Source organism: Melanerpes formicivorus, unplaced genomic scaffold (assembly GCF_026170545.1).
Source record: "Melanerpes formicivorus ecotype bairdi unplaced genomic scaffold, bMelFor1.0.p_v2 SCAF_31, whole genome shotgun sequence".
Taxonomy (NCBI): domain Eukaryota; kingdom Metazoa; phylum Chordata; class Aves; order Piciformes; family Picidae; genus Melanerpes; species Melanerpes formicivorus.
Window position 1 is genome coordinate 9071048 of NW_027142383.1, and position 17330 is coordinate 9088377.

General features: G+C 51.3%; 1 protein-coding gene across 1 annotated transcript; it reads left to right on the forward strand.

Moving 5' to 3' along the window:
* Positions 1-9116: 9116 nt before the first annotated feature.
* LOC137449649 (uncharacterized) lies at positions 9117-14764 on the forward strand. The gene is given in 2 exon segments (XM_068155365.1): positions 9117-13061; positions 14606-14764. Coding segments are annotated over 2 exon segments (4104 nt in total).
* The last annotated feature ends 2566 nt before the right edge of the window (positions 14765-17330 follow it).

Genomic DNA, 17330 nt, shown 5'->3' on the forward strand with positions numbered 1-17330 from the left:
CCAGCAGCACCCAGCAGCAGCTGCACCCAGCAGAAGCACACAGCAGCAGCACCCAGAAGCAGTACCCAGCAGTAGTAGTAGCAGCACCCAGCAGCAGCACCCAGCCGCACCCAGCACCAGCACCCAGCAGTAGCATCACTCAGCAGAAGCACCCAGCAGCAGCTCCCAGCGGCACACAGAAGCAGCACCCAGCAGGAGCACCCAGCAGCACCCAGCAGCAGCAGCACTCAGCAGCAGCAGCACCCAGCAGCACCCAGCTGCAGCAGCAGCACCCAGCAGCAGCACCCAGCACCAGCAGCACCCAGGAAGAGCAGCCAGCAGAAGCAGCACTCAGCAGCAGCACCCAGCACCAGCAGCACCCAGGAAGAGCAGCCAGCAGAAGCAGCACTCAGCAGCAGCACCTAGCAGCAGCACCCAGCAGCACCCAGCAGGACCAGCACCCAGCAGAAGCACCCAGCAGCAGCACACAGCAGCACCCAGCAGAAGCAGCACCCAGCAGCAGCACCCAGCAGCATCCAGCAGGAGCACCCAGCAGCAGCCAGCAATACCCAGCAGCAGCACCCAACAGCAGCAGCCAGCAGCAGCACTCAGCAGGAGCAGCTCCCAGCAGCAGCACTCAGCAGCAGCACACAGCAGCAGCACACAGCGGCACCCAGCAGCAGCACCCAGCAGCAGCACCCACCAGCAGCAGCACCCAGCAGCAGCACCCAGCAGCAGCACCCACCAGCAGCAGCACCCAGCAGCAGCACTCAGCAGAAGCACTCAGCAGCAGCACACAGCAGCACCCAGCAGCACACAGCAGCAGCACCCAGCAGCACCCAGCAGTACCCAGCAGCAGCACCCAACAGCAGCAGCCAGCAGCAGCACTCAGCAGCAGCAGCTCCCAGCAGCACCCAGCAGCACCCAGCAGCACCCAGCTGCAGCAGCAGCACCCAGCACCAGCACCCAGCACCAGCAGCACCCAGGAAGAGCAGCCAGCAGAAGCAGCACCCAGCCGCAGCACCCAGCAGAAGCAGCACCCAGCAGCACCCAGCAGGACCAGCACCCAGCAGAAGCACCCAGCAGGAGCACACAGCAGCACCCAGCAGAAGCAGCACCTAGCAGCAGCAGCCAGCAGAAGCAGCACCCAGCAGCAGCAGCACCCAGCAGGAGCAGCAGCCAGCAGCAGCACCCAGTAGCCGCAGCAGCACCCAATAGCAGCAGCACCCAGCAGCAGCAGCACCCAGCAGGAGCAGCACCCAGCAGGAGCAGCACCCAGCAGCAGCACCCAGAAGCAGCAGGACCCAGCAGCAGCAGCACCCACCAGGAGCAGCACCCAGCAGCAGCACCCAGCAGCAGCCAGCAGGACCCAGCAGCACCCCGCAGCAGAAGCAGCACCCAGCAACACCCCGCAGCAGCACCCAGCAGCAGCAGCACCCAGCAGCACACAACTGCAGCACCCAGCCGTAGCAGCACCCAGCAGCACCCAGGAGAAGCAGCACCCAGCAGAAGCAGCACCCAGCAGCAGCAGCCAGCAGCAGCCAGCAGCAGTAGCCAGCAGCACCCAGCGGCAGCACCCAGCAGCAGCACCCAGCAGCACTCAGCAGTATGCAGCAGCTGCCAGCAGCAGCACCAAGCAGCACCCAGCAGCAGCAGCACCCAGCAGCAGCAGCACCCAGCAGCACCCAGCTGCAGCACTCAGGAGCAGCAGCACCCAGCAGCACCCAGCAGGAGCAGGCTGCAGCAGTACCCAGCAGCAGCAGCACCCAGCGGAAGCAGCACCCAGCAGCAGCAGCACCCAGCAGCACCCAGAAGCAGCATTCAGCAGCAGCACCCAGCAGCAGCACCCAGCAGCAGCACTCAGCAGCAGCACCCAGCAGCAGCACCCAGCAGCAACCAGCTTCAAAACCCAGAAGCAGCACCCAGCGGCACCCAGCTGTACCCAGCAGCACCCAGAAGCAGCATCCAGCAGCAGCTCCCAGCAGCACCCAGCAGCAGCTGCACCCAGCAGAAGCACCCAGCAGCAGCACCCAGAAGCAGTACCCAGCAGTAGTAGTAGCAGCACCCAGCAGCAGCACCCAGCAGCAGCACCCAGCCGCACCCAGCACCAGCACCCAGCAGTAGCATCACTCAGCAGAAGCACCAAGCAGCAGCTCCCAGCGGCACCCAGAAGCAGCACCCAGGAGGAGCACCCAGCAGCACCCAGCAGCAGCAGCACTCAGCAGCAGCAGCACCCAGCAGCACCCAGATGCAGCAGCAGCACCCAGCACCAGCAGCACCCAGGAAGAGCAGCCAGCAGAAGCAGCACTCAGCAGCAGCACCTAGCAGCAGCACCCAGCAGCACCCAGCAGGACCAGCACCCAGCAGGACCAGCACCCAGCAGAAGCACCCAGCAGCAGCACCCAGCAGCACCCAGCAGAAGCAGCACCTAGCAGCAGCAGCCAGCAGAAGCAGCAGCCAGCAGCAGCAGCACCCAGCAGGAGCAGCAGCCAGCAGCAGCACCCAGCAGCAGCAGCACCCTGCAGCACCCCGCAGCATCGCCCAGCAGCAGCAGCACCCAGCAGCACACAACTGCAGCACCCAGCCGTAGCAGCACCCAGCAGCACCCAGCAGAAGCAGCACCCAGCAGGAGCAGCACCCAGCAGCAGTACCCAGCGGCACCCAGCAGCAGCAGCACCCAGCAGCAGCAGCACCCAGCAGCACCCAGCTGCAGCACTCAGGAGCAGCAGCACCCAGCAGCACCCAGCACCAGCAGCACCCAGCAGGAGCAGACTGCAGCAGAACCCAGCAGCAGCAGCACCCAGCGGAAGCAGCACCCGGCAGCACCCAGAAGCAGCATTCAGCAGGAGCACCCAGCAGCAGCACCCAGCAGCAGCACCCAGAAGCAGTACCCAGCAGCACCCAGAAGCAGCACCCAGCAGGAGCACCCAGCAGCACCCAGCAGCAGCACTCAGCAGCACCCAGCAGAAGCAGCACCCAGCAGCACCCAGCAGCAGCAGCACCCAGCAGAAGCAGCATCCAGCAGGAGCACCCAGCAGCACCCAGCAGTACCCTGCAGCAGCACCCAGCAGTAGCAGCAGCAGCACCCAGCAGTAGCAGTAGCAGCACCCAAAAGCAGCAGCCAGCAGCAGCACTCAGCAGCAGCAGTACCCAGCAGCAGCACTCAGCAGCAGCACCCAGGAGCAGCACACAGCAGCACACAGCAGCAGCACTCAGCAGCAGCACCCAGGAGCAGCACCCAGCAGCACACAGCAGCACACAGCAGCAGCAGCAACCAGCAGCAACAAGCAGGAGCACCACCAGGCAGCACCCGGCAGCACCACCCAGCAGCAGCACCGGCACCCATCAGCAGCACCCAGCAGAAGCAGCACCCAGAAGCTGTACCCAGCAGTAGTAGTAGCAGCACTCAGCAGCAGCTCCCAGCAGCACCCAGAAGCAGCACCCAGCAGGAGCACCCAGCAGCACCCAGCAGCAGCACTCAGCAGCAGCAGCACCCAGCAGCACCCAGCAGCAGCAGCACCCGCACCCAGCAGAAGCAGCACCCAGCAGCAGCAGCACCCAGCAGAAGCAGCACCCAGCAGCACCCAGCAGCAGCAGCACCCAGCAGAAGCAGCATCCAGCAGCAACAGCACCCAGCAGCAGCACTCAGTAGCACCAGCACCCAGCAGCAGCACTCAGTAGCACCAGCACCCAGCAGAAGCAGCACCCAGCAGCAGCACCCAGCAGCAGCACCCAGCAGAAGCACCCAGCAGCACCCAGCAGCAGCACCCAGCAGAAGCACCCAGCAGCACCCAGCAGCACCCAGCAGCAGCACCCAGCAGCACCCAGCAGAAGCAGCACCTAGCAGCAGCAGCCAGCAGAAGCAGCACCCAGCAGCACCCAGCAGGAGCAGCAGCCAGCAGCAGCACTCAGTAGCCGCAGCAGCACCCAATAGCAGCAGCACCCAGAAGCAGCATTCCGCAGGAGCACCCAGCAGCACCCAGCAGCACTCAGCAGCAGCACCCAGCAGCAGCACCCAGAAGCAGCAGCACCCAGCATGAGCAGCACCCAGCATGAGCAGCACCCAGCAGCAGCACCCAGCAGCAGCAGCACCCAGCAGAAGCACCCAGCAGCACCCAGAAGCACCCAGAAGCAGCAGCACCCAGCAGCAGCACCCAGCAGCAGCACCCAGCAGCAGCCAGCAGTACCCAGCAGCACCCTGCAGCAGCAGCACCCAGTAGCAGCAGCAGCCAGCAGCAGCCAGCAGAACCCAGCAGCAGCACCCAGTAGAAGCAGCACCCAGTAGCACCAGCACCCAGCAGAAGCAGCACCCAGCAGCAGCAGCCAGCAGCAGCACTCAGGAGCATCAGCAGCACCCAGCAGCATCAGCAGCACCCAACAGCAGCAGCACCCAGCACCAGCAGCAGCACCCAGCAGAAGCACCCAGCAGCACCCAGAAGCAGCAGCACCCAGCAGAAGCACCCCGCAGGAGCAGCAACCAGCAGCAGCCCCCAGCTGCAGCACCCAGTAGCCGCAGCTGCACCCAGCAGCAGCACCAGCACCCAGCAGCAGTTGTAGCAGCACCCAGCAGCAGCACCCAGCAGCAGCACCTGCACCCACCAGCAGTATCGACCAGCAGCACCCTGCAGCAGCACCCTGCAGCAGCACCAGAACCCAGCAGCTGCACCAGCACCCAGCAGCTGCACCCAGCAGCACCCAGCCGCAGCACCCAGCAGCAGCTCCCAGCAGCACCCAGCAGCACCCGGCAGCAGCACCCAGCAGCACCCGGCAGCAGCACCCAGCAGAAGCAGCATCCAGCAGCAGCACCCAGCAGCACCTAGCAGAAGCAGCACCCAGCAGCAGCTCCCAGCAGCACCCAGCAGCATCAGCAGCACCCAGCAGCACCGGGAGCAGCACCCAGCAGAAGCAGCACCCAGAAGCAGCACCCAGCAGCACCTAGCAGAAGCAGCACCCAGCAGCAGCTCCCAGCAGCACCCAGCAGCAGCAGCAGCACCCAGCAGCACCCGGCAGCAGCACCCAGCAGAAGCAGCACCCAGCAGCAGCACCCAGCAGCACCTAGCAGAAGCAGCACCCAGCAGCAGCTCCCAGCAGAACCCAGCAGCAGCACCCAGCAGGAGTAACCAGCAGCACCCAGCAGGAGTAACCAGCAGCACCCAGCAGCAGCAGCACCCAGTAGCACCCATGTGGTGGGTTTGGAAGGATAAGGCCGAGAAGCCTCCTCCCTTCCCCCTTGTAAGGTAAAAGGGAAAAAATAATTGAAGGGAAAGGAAAAAAAAACTCACAAGCTGAATTAGCAAAGCAGTGGAGCTATATTTACAAAGCAATGTAGGGAATGCAGGGGAATATTTACAAATTTACAATATCTACAATACATACAAAGATATACAACAGAGTAACACAGAAATGAGAGTAACCCCCTCGGCAGAGAGGGGGTTCCCCACCTCCTCTTTCCCCTCTCTCCCCCCTTTCCCCAGATTAGGTTAGAAGAGAGAGAGAGTGAAAGAAAGAAGTTAAAAGCAGTTTTGTGTTAATTGGAAAAGCAGTTAATACAGGCCTGTATCTGGACTTCAAGGCCGAGGCCTTGGCAGAAAGCCCAGCACAGAGATAGCTGCAGAGCTGCTGCACCGTGGAAAGGTGGAAGCAAGACTGACCAAGAAGTGCTGGAAATGTCCAGTTCACTCCCAGTTCCGAAGGTGCTTCCTCCCACTCTCCCAATGAAATTAGTTTAGATTATTCCTTCCGTTTACCAACTTCCGTCCACCATATTCCCTTTCTTAAGGGGGCAACGTCAACCGGTCACAGTCCACCCCTTCTAAACAATTTCATTGGCTGTTCATACTGTCCATCCAATCCAAAATGATATTTACAGTTCGTGAGTAAAGTTCATAGTCCATTCCGGCTATGCTCAGATGTAGGTGATTCAAAAGTCCAAGAAAATCAGGAAATGAGAAAAATGGAAAACAGTTCATTTCTTCGCCGACGAAGCAAAGAAAAGGGAAACAGGGATTCTCAGGGTCTCTTAGTTGACTCAGGGCTCTCAGGGATCTCAGGGTTCGTGCACCGTAGATGTCTCGTTGATTCTTCCTTTGGACGCGATGTAGCTGTACAGCAGTTCGAAATTAACCTCTTTCAGCTAAAGTTAAATTTCTTTGTGGAATACACTGAATTTCACCATTCTCTTGCATTACCCAATAAGTGTGACCCGGACCTTCAGCTGAAACCACCCCTCAGACAGGTTTAGCCTCTCCTGAGGGTGAAAATACCCAAACAGTTTCACCTAACAGATTCTTTTCTCTAACCACAGGAACTCTATCACCTTCTACTTTCTGTAGCAAATCGGAATGTGCAGGTCCAGCTCGGTTCACTGAACCTCTACTATTTACCAGCCAGGTTGCTTGTGCTAAATGTTTTTCCCAGTTTTTCAAAGATCCACCTCCCATGGCTTTGAGAGTGGTCTTCAACAAACCGTTGTAGCGTTCAATCTTCCCTGAAGCTGGTGCATAGTAGGGAATGTGGAATATCCACTCAATACCGTGCTCTTTTGCCCAACTCTTTACAAGGTTGTTCTTGAAATGAGTTCCGTTGTCTGACTCGATCCTCTCCAGAGTTCCGTGTCTCCACAGGATCTGTCTCTCCAGACCGAGAATGGTGTTGCGTGCAGTTGCATGTGGAACTGGATAAGTTTCCAACCATCCAGTCTTTGTCTCTACCATAGTAAGCACGAATTGCTTACCAGAACGAGAACGTGGTAGAGTGATGTAGTCAATCTGCCAAGCTTCACCAGCGTAGACTGGATTCTCCTTCTCCATCCTTCGCTTCTGCAACTCGGCGTGTTGGACTCCACACTGCAGACTTCCACCTTCGCTTGTTTCCAACAAGACGACAGGAACCGTCTGTGAACAAAGCATATTTCTTTTCATCATCAGAAAGGTCATTGTAAGGAGGAGCTTCCTCAGCACGAGTCACTTTCTCCTCTGGAGGTTTAGCACAGTTGATACCTTCAGGCCAACTTGAGATCACCTCCACTAGACCAGGTCTTTCGAGATTTCCCATTCGAGCTCTCTGTGTTATCAGAGCCATCCACTTGGACCATGTTGAGTCTGTGGCATGATGAGGTGTGGAGCCTTTGCCTTTGAACATCCAATTCAAAACTGGTAATCTGGGAGCTAAGAGAAGTTGTGATTCAGTTCCAATCATTTCAGAAGATGCTTTTACTCCTTCATAGGCAGCTAAGATTTCTTTCTCTGTTGGAGTATAATTAGCCTCTGAACCTCTGTAACCTCGACTCCAGAAACCAAGAGGTCGTCCACGTGTCTCACCTGGAGCTTTTTGCCACAAGCACCAGGTTGGACCATTGTCACTTGCAGCCGTGTACAAAATGTTCTTAATGTCTGGACCATCTCGGACAGGTCCCAGACCCATTGCTTGAATCACCTCTTGCTTTATCTGGTCAAAGGCTGCTTGTTGTTCAGGTCCCCAGTGGAAATGGTTTCTCTTTCAAGTCACATCATACAGAGGTTTCACAATCTGACTGTATCCAGGAATGTGCAGTCTCCAAAATCCCACTATCCCCAAGAAACGTAGGGTCTCTTGCTTGTTTGTGGTGAAGCCCCAAAACAGATAGCTTTCGAGAATGTGAAGCAATGGAAGGGAGCACAAACCACATAGAGTAATAAATCAGCTGAGGCCTGGGACACTGTGACAGAAAAAGGAGATAAGTGATAAGGGCTGACGAAGTGAGCATGATTCAGAACCAGAAAGGTCAAACTGACCCTAACAGCCTTGTCCAGTCAGTAAAACTAAGCCAGGCACACCGGGAATTGACCAAATTAGGAAAGGGTTCAAAAGCTTAAGAGAGGAAGACTCATCAGAAGACCCCTGCCCATGATGAAGGCCACCGGAATGACCACCAAGAGGATCCTCAAAAGAGATGTCCCCGCCCACGCTCCGCCTACACCACGCCTCTTATGAATATGCATGCAGAGATATGATTATGTATGTGATCTGATGCAATACCACATCCAAAACTGTATAAAAGACATGCTTTTGTTACGGGAAAGGCAGAAATCCATTTAGTGATTTCTCCAACGCGTTGCTAATAAAATACCTCCTGTCTATCTGACTTAAACTGAGTCTCTTAGGCAGTTATTCTCGCCTTTTGGGGCAAAATTTGGCATCATTTTCTGGCGAGCCAGCCAGGAGCCAGACAGGAGATCCAGACCTTAAGGGGTCCTCCCGAGCCGGGTCCGGGTCCGGGACCCTCTGGGCGCCCCTGACGACTTTTTGTCAGAAGAGACCCCCCCGGACCAGCGCTCGTTGGTGGACGAAGGGTTACCTGCATCTCCTGCTCCAATCAAGAGGTATTTTAACTGTTTATTTGTTTGGGGATAAAAGCGCTTTGACTGGGAAACGGGGACCAGACGTGGTCACCTGATGGGAAGGCCCGGGGACGCCCTGGCAAAATCCCGTATATAGGGGTTGGAGTCCCCACTGGAAATAGGGGTTGGAGTCCCCACTGGGTGTTTGTTTATCGGGTGTATGTTTCTCTTTCATCTTAATGTTGTTGCTGTGCTTCTGAGAGAATACATTTGTGTTATACGTTTGTCTAACATTGTTATGTTGTCTGCAAGAATCTCGTAATTTGGTACTCGGTATTTTGTGTTAACTGTAATCTCTTTTGTGTGTAAGAATTTATTGTGATATCATCTGCAAACCGTACCTTGGTTTACAGCTGACATCCCGAAGCTGACTGGTATCGGTATTATACGGTTGGCCAGCGACATCTCGTGGTAAAGCAGTGTACTCGGGTAAGGTAGGATATATATATTGGTATATAGTGCTTGTGGGAGAAAGAGACTATTCCGGGAACAGCCATGGGAGGGCGACAGAGTAAGGACGTAAATATAAAAACTCCATTAGGATGTATCTTGAAGCACTGGAAGGACTTGGGAGGAATTCCAGGGGGAAGCATAAGTAAAAAGACACTCCTTAAATATTGTACACAGTGGTGGCCATTGTATAAGCTAGACGACAATGAGAAATGGCCACCGGAGGGAACAACTAATTATAACACTGTTTTACAACTGATGCTCTTCCTCCGCCGGCTTAATAAATGGGATGAGGTGATGTACGCAGACATGTTCTTCACTCTAAGGAATAAACCTGAGTGGCAAAAAGAGTGCGGAATTAATGTAGCCCCTCAGGATCCCCTAGTACTAGCCCTGGAAAGGGATAAGAAGGGTCCAAAACCTAAAGAACGTTGCTGTGATGCATGTAGTATTGGACAGCAGTGTCTCAAGCTAACAAGAAGAGATAGTGGAAAGGAGAGCGAAATAAGCCTGAGGGAATACCATCCATTCGCTCCAGGGTGGGAAGGGCCTCTTCCCAGGCCAAAAGAGGAACAAGGGGATCCCAGCCCATTAAAGGAACTGGAGCGATGGTGGAAATCTAAGTTTGGGCACAGCCCTCAGAAGTTAGACAACAGTTGGGAGGAAGATAGTCCATTAAAATCGAGGAAAGACGAGAGGAAAAGCAGCCCTCAGGGACTGGATAGTCCACAGGGGTCGGGGAGCTACATGGATGCTGACAGTCCACCCAGACTGGAAGTCGAACGGGAGGAAGGCAGTCCGTCAGGAGCAGAGAGCCGAAGGGAGACACGTAGCCTGCCCGAGCTCAGTCCATATGGGAATAACAACACATCCAGAAGTGGAGACGCTTGTAGAATAGAAACCAGCACACCAAAGACTGGGGACAAAAGTAACTCACTGGGAAGCGGCGTCTCTAAACTGAGAGGCGACGTCTCCGAATTGGGATATAGTGAGAAGGATGATAACGAGACATGCAAAAAGGGGGGCAGAGAACAACTTAATATAGTAATTCAGATAAAGGATGAGAGAAATGGGAGAGGAGCAGAAGGTGAGAAAGACAGCAGCCCGGGACAGGATAGGAGCCGGGAGATACAAAAAGGGCGACAGACGCAGGACGAGAATCGGATGGATGATGTAATAGAGATAGGAGGGGAAAATGAAGAACAGGAAGGAGGGAAAAGGAAAGAGAAGAGAAAGAATTGGGGAGACATTGAGGCACAGGAAGGAGATCCCGGGGAAGGGATCGGTCACTCGTATTACACCAGATCTGTGGCACGGGGGGAAGCAAAGCAAAGAGAGGAAGGGAACCATACGATAGCTCCTCTCCGACAAGTTGTACCAATGTTAGGGGAAAAGACTAGAGTAAAGGTGCCGTTCTCGACAAATGATTTGAACAGTTGGAGGGATGAGGCAAGGAATTTCAGGAGAAATCCTGAGGGAGTAGCGAAGAGGTTTGAATTAATGGCAAAGAATTTAGATATTGATTGGGAGGATATAGAAGTGATGCTGTCAGAGTTGACAGATACAGAAAGGGAACTCGTATTGGAAACAAGAAAACGACATGCTCAAGTATTATCAGGAAGACTAGAAGATAATTTTCCCAGCAGTAAACCAGAATGGGACCCGGACAATGCCGAGCACTATCAACAGCTAGTGCAGTATAGAAAACTGATAGCGATGGGCTTGCGGAATGCGATCCCTAAGGCTATCAACTGGTCAATGCTATATGACATCAGGCAGGGAAAGGATGAGACCCCATCAGAGTTTTTGGATAGACTTAGGGTAGCGATGAGACAATACACACCCCTGGACCCAGCAACAGAAGAAGGGAAACAGCACTTGTTAGGGTTGATGATGGGACAGAGTAACCCAGACATCAGGAAGAAATTACAAAAACTTGAGCATCCAGCAAATAAAAACCTAGAGACACTGCTGAATGAGGCATGGAAAGTGTACAATAATAGAGAGATTGAGGAGAAGAAAAAAGAGGACAGGAGGATAGCGCGAGTAGTGGCTGTAGCAGTGGCAGCTCAGAAGACAGGAACCAGGGGAAGAGGTAGAGGCAACCCAGCAGGAAGGGGAGGGAGGCTCCAACCCCACCCAGCTAGGATAGGGACGAATCAATGTGCACACTGCCTACAGATGGGACACTGGAAGCGAGAATGCCCCCTACGAGGGGAAAGGCTAATGGCCACCACTACTACCACACATCAGGATAGTGAATGAGGAGGACCGGTGGGCCATACCCTAGCAGACCCACTGGTTAAAATGGAGCTAGGGGAAGGTAAAAAGGAATTGAACTTTTTGATTGATACGGGAGCAACTTTTTCGGTCTTAAATCAGGAATTGGTACCTAAAAGTGATGAATTTGTACAAGTTGTGGGAGCAACAGGCCAACCAGAAAAAGCTTACTTTTTGAAACCCATTAAATACAAAATTGGGAAACAAATGGGAATTCATCAGTTCCTGTATTTACCAAATTCGCCAAAGCCCTTATTAGGGAGAGACCTATTGGAGAACTTGGGAGCCATAATAAAGTTCAACAAGGACAAATTGGAATTACAAGTAAATGAGGAACAACTGATTACAGCTCTAAGCTTAACGATCAGTTGTGTGGAACCTAAACCTGAGAATCACAATTTTGAGCGAATCCTGAACAAGACATACCCATTAGTATGGGCTACTGATATACCTGGAAAATCAAAACAAGCAGTACCGATTGTTGTTGAACTTAAAGTTGGGGCAAAACCAGTGATAAAAAAACAATACCCCCTGAGGATAGAAGACAGGAAGGGGATCGAGCCCATAATCAAAAAGTTTTTGGAATTGGGGTTATTGGTAGAATGCGAATCAGATTTTAATACACCAATCCTGCCAGTAAAGAAACCTAATGGAGCCTATAGACTAGTTCAGGATCTGAGAGCAGTAAACGAAATAACCAAGACATTACATCCGGTAGTTGCTAATCCATACACACTTTTAACTAGACTGAAGGATAATTTGGCCTGGTTCACCGTATTAGATTTAAAAGACGCATTCTTCTGCCTTCCCTTAGCCCCCGAGAGTCAAAAGATTTTTGCCTTTGAGTGGGAATCTGTAGATAGAGGAAGAAAGACTCAACTTACCTGGACGGTATTGCCCCAAGGATGGTGCAATTCCCCCACGATTTTTGGGAACCAGTTAGCCAAAGAATTAGAACAGTGGGAAAGGCCGCTGGGAGATGGCACCCTTCTGCAGTACGTTGACGACCTCCTAATAGCAACAACGACGGAGGAAGAATGCATTGAATGGACTATTTCCTTGTTAAATTTCCTGGGTTTAAGTGGATATCGAGTTTCTCAACAGAAAGCACAGCTGGTGCAAAAAGAAGTGGTGTACCTGGGATACGAAGTCTCCAGAGGACAGCGATCCCTGGGAGCAGCTGGGAAGGAGGCCATCTGCCAGATACCTAAACCAGAGATGGTGAGAGATCTGCGCACCTTTCTGGGGATGACAGGTTGGTGTCGGCTATGGATCTACCAGTACGGGATACTCGCTAAACCACTGTATGATTTACTGAAGGAGACTAAGAACGTCCTAGTTTGGACTCCCGAGGCAGAAGGGGCCTTCAAGAAGTTGAAGCTGGAGCTAATGAGAGCACCGGCCTTAGGTCTCCCAGATGTATCAAAACCATTCTGGCTGTTCTCCCATGAGCGACAAGGGATGGCCCTAGGAGTCCTAGCACAGCAATTGGGACCACACAAGAGAGCTGTGGCCTACTTCTCCAAGCGATTGGATGAAGTAAGTAAAGGATGGCCAGGCTGTCTGAGGGCAGTGGCCGCAGTAATAATTAACATAGAAGAGGCCAGGAAGCTCACGTTGGGTCAAAAGATGACTGTGTTAGTGTCTCACACAGTGTCAGCTGTGCTGGAACAGAAAGGCAACCATTGGCTGTCGCCTTCCAGATTCCTAAAATACCAGGCCATCCTGGCTGAATCAGATGACATAACCATTCAGGTAACTAACATTGTGAACCCAGCTTCATTTCTAGAAGGAAGAGACCCAGCAGAACCCATCGAACACGACTGCCTGGAAACAATTGAAGCAGTCTACTCCAGTCGCCCGGATCTCAAAGAAGAGCCGTTCGAAGAGGCGGATAACTGGTTCTCAGATGGCAGCAGCTTCGTGAAGCGAGGAGTAAGAATGGCTGGCTATGCAGTCACTACTACAGAAAGGGTAATTGAGTCGAACCCCTTGCCTGCAGGGACCTCAGCTCAAAAGGCAGAACTGATAGCTCTGACTCAAGCCCTGGAATTGGCGGAGAACATGCAAATTAATATATGGACAGACTCTAAATATGCCTTTTCCATTGTACATGCTCATGGAGCCATTTGGAAAGAAAGAGGACTGTTGACTACACAAGGAAAAACGGTCAAACATGCAAAGGAGGTTCTGCGATTGCTAGAGGCGGTCCAACTCCCAGCACAAGTGGCCATAATGCATTGTAGGGGACATTTGAGAGGTAATACTATTCCAGAAATAGGAAACAGGAAGGCAGATACAGAAGCTAAATTGGCTGCCACGAGGACTAGGGAAGTGAAAATAACGGCCCTAATACCAGGAGAGCTAGATATCAATATCCAGCCAGATTACCAGGAATCAGATCATAGGTGGATACGAAGAAGGAAAGGCAAAATATTAGAAAATGGTTGGGGTCAATTGGAAACAGGACAGTTAGTAATACCAGGAAACGTGATGTGGCAGTTTGTAAAGGCAGAACATGAGAAGGCCCATTGGGGGCTAGATTCGCTTTACCAATATTTGCAAACCAGGATAGCGGGACCAAAATTATTTATAGTTTCATAGTTTCATAGTTTCATAGTTTCATTCAGGGTTGGAAGGGACCACAAGGATCATCTAGTTCCAACCCCCCTGCCATGGGCAGGGACACCCCACACTAGATCAGGCTGGACAGAGTCTCATCCAGCCTGCTCTTAAACACCCCAGGGACGGGGCCTCGACCACCTCCCCATACTACTATAAAACACGTTACATCCCAGTGCGAGCGATGTCTGAAAAACAACCCGAATACGGGAACCAAGGTACACCAAGGAGCCATAAATCGAGGTAAATTCCCAGGTGAAGTATGGCAAATTGATTTTTCTGAACTCCCAAGAAAAGGGGGGTTTCGGTATTTGTTGGTATTAACTGATACGTTTTCTGGGTGGCCTGAAGCATTCCCTTGCAGGACAAATAAGGAAAGAGAAGTAACTAAAGTACTGTTGAATGAAATTATTCCACGGTTTGGGGTACCGAAGAGCATTTCTTCAGATAGGGGTACACATTTCTGTGCAAAAGCGGTGAGAGCAATAAGCAAAGCATTACAAATCAAATGGCAATTACACACGCCTTACCGTCCACAGGCCAGTGGGCAAGTGGAAAAGATGAATCACCTTATTAAACAGCAAATTGCCAAAATATGTCAGGAGACTAATTTGCAGTGGTATCAAGCTCTGCCTATTGCTCTACTGAGGCTGAGAGTCAAACCAAGATCAAAAGAAAAGTTAAGCCCATTTGAAATTTTGTATGGTAGACCTTATGCTATGCAAGTCGTGAATGGGGACACTATAGGCCAATTCGGTGATCAGTACATTTATGATTATGTAATTACGGTGGGAAAACAATTCGACAAAAATGCTACTGTGGTGATAGAGCACCAACCTAAACAACCTGATTGTAAATTGCATCCGTTTAATCCCGGTGATTGGGTGTATGTTAAGAATCTTTTAGTGAAACCCCTACAAGAGAAGTGGGAAGGACCTTTCCAAGTGCTGCTGACTACCTTCACCGCGGTTCGGATCAAGGAGCAACCTACGTGGATCCATTATTCACGAGTCAAGAAAGCTCCGGAGAACAAACCAGAGGAGCAGACGTCATGATCCTGACTCCACCTCAAACATTTACAACTCTGATCATTGGACTCTCGATAAGTATAGCTCTTCCCCAAGGCTCTGCCCCAATAGACCCATGGTCTCATGCACACCAGTGTATCCACCCGGAGAGGGGAGAGAAGGGACCCTATTTCGAGGTTTATGCCTTACATAACAATCAGCCATACATAAGTAAAGTATGGCATCAGCCCTCCATGGTAGCATACAAGGGAGATCAAATCCAAATTGGGTGTCGAGAGCTTGACCCAGTGGAAGGAAAAACAAGGCAGCTAGTATTAACAATTCAACCCTTGATGCCAGCCTCTAAACATAACCTAATTACCTTTAGTCCAGTGAAAATGGGCAAGCCCACCATCTGGGTCCAGCAAAAGGGTCCAATTTCATGCCAGTGGAGTGACTACAGGGAAGATCCACCCAGATTACAACCCCATAACTCGGTAATTCATAGAGAAGATTCGCTTGGGGAACTACATCCCCAAAACATAACCCTTGACCTACACCCTCTTCTCTTTCCTGCGGGAAAGATCGTAGCATCTAATGGTCCTGAGGAAGGGAAAGCACGGTGTGAGATGGCATTTATATTGGATCAATCAATGTCCTTCGTATGCGAAAGACAGTTGAAAATGCTGGAACAGGGTTTAGGCTTCCCTGGGCATGCTGTCGAATATAAGGTGCAATTACCGGGGGACGTGATCCCATTGTATCCAGATTTAGACTTGCCCCAAGAAACCACTCTACCGGTGGAATGTAAAGTAGTACATAACCTAACCTTTATAGGGCCTCAAGTGATAAGAAGATCTAACGAACTAAAATTATTGTTAGACCCCACTTATTCCCTGAAAAAGGTGCAGATGAACATTCACACCGATGTTACACATTTGCAGAAGGATTGCCGACCATTTATACAGCAAAGCCTTAAGGGATGGAATGCATGGCTGGCAACTAGGTCTTATCACAGACGGGCGCAAAGAGATATAAGTGGATGGGTCGGCACTGGATTTGGAATACTAAATGCAGTAGATCAAGAGGTATTGGTGAACAAATTAAGTACTGTCACCACCAACTTAGGAAAACTCAAAGTGCCCCTGAGTTCATCTGTGCTTACATTAGCAGAAACGCAATCGCTAGCAGTAAAATTACTAACCATGGTAGCAAACCATACTGCAGAGGATTTTGTGAAGCTCGCTGATTATACAGGGGAACTTAGTAGGGACATTGCACTCGCTATCCAATGCTCTCAGACACAACAATGGGTACAATCAGTAGCGGCAGGAATAATGAGAGAGGGAATGTCAGGTACATTACCTCAAGAAATAAGGGGAACAATATTAAAGGACAATCATACTACACAATTTGAGAAGGACCACCAAGCCTGGTGGCAATTAGTAAATTTCACTTATGAGCCTCAACGAGATCACATTGAAGCCTATGTCCTCACCATCAGTACGGCAGAAGAAAGAGCTATCTTTCCTATCCTCACTCTAGGGACAATACATCAACATGTCATTGTCAGACCAATAGACCACAATGTCTGGGCCAGTTATGATTATACCAAAAATAGGTGGCAATCAGTTAGCACAGAGGCATGTATTCCTAAAGGACAATTAGGCTATGTTTGCGAAAATGCTGTAGTAGAAGCAGAAGATTTATGCTTAGATGTCGAAAATAGTGTATGTACCTTTGAAATGCTTTCACATAATAGAACACAATCACAAGTTTACTATATAGGGAATGGGTGTGCTTGCGTGAGGACAGCTTGTGACAACGTCACTATAGATAATTGCCAAGAGGAGACTAACAATACTAACTTCTGTGTGTGCAACTTCACCAAAATAGTGGGTTGTGATTTTCACTATACTGTCCCAATAACTACTCAACAGCTAATTAACGCAGATTTTAATCTATATCAAAAGATACCGAAATTACAAATAGGGATGGACGTCAAAATTCTTAAAGCGATGCTCGCCCATCCTAAAGTGAAGAAATTGGTGCAAAAGGTGAATCAAACGACTAAACGAATGGTATGGCAGGTAGAACATAATTCAGAAAAAATAACAGATGTCCTGACCAAAGTAGAACAAGTAGGCCAGCATCATTGGTGGGACATCTTTACAGGATACTCCCCAACAGCTACACAGGTCTTCAACTATCTGGTGCACCCAATACTAATAGTAATTGTAGTTCTGTTACTATTAACTCTCACAAATATTTGTATGTGGTGGAGACTAAGAATCATAATGAAAAGGACCCAAATGGTTTGGGCTATGGTACGAGCATATCAGAGCCCTATAGGACTAGAATTTGACGAAAGAATTCGTAAGTTATAAGAAAAAAGGGGGGAAATGAAGCCCCAAAACAGATAGCTTTCGAGAATGTGAAGCAATGGAAGGGAGCACAAACCACATAGAGTAATAAATCAGCTGAGGCCTGGGACACTGTGACAGAAAAAGGAGATAAGTGATAAGGGCTGACGAAGTGAGCATGATTCAGAACCAGAAAGGTCAAACTGACCCTAACAGCCTTGTCCAGTCAGTAAAACTAAGCCAGGCACACC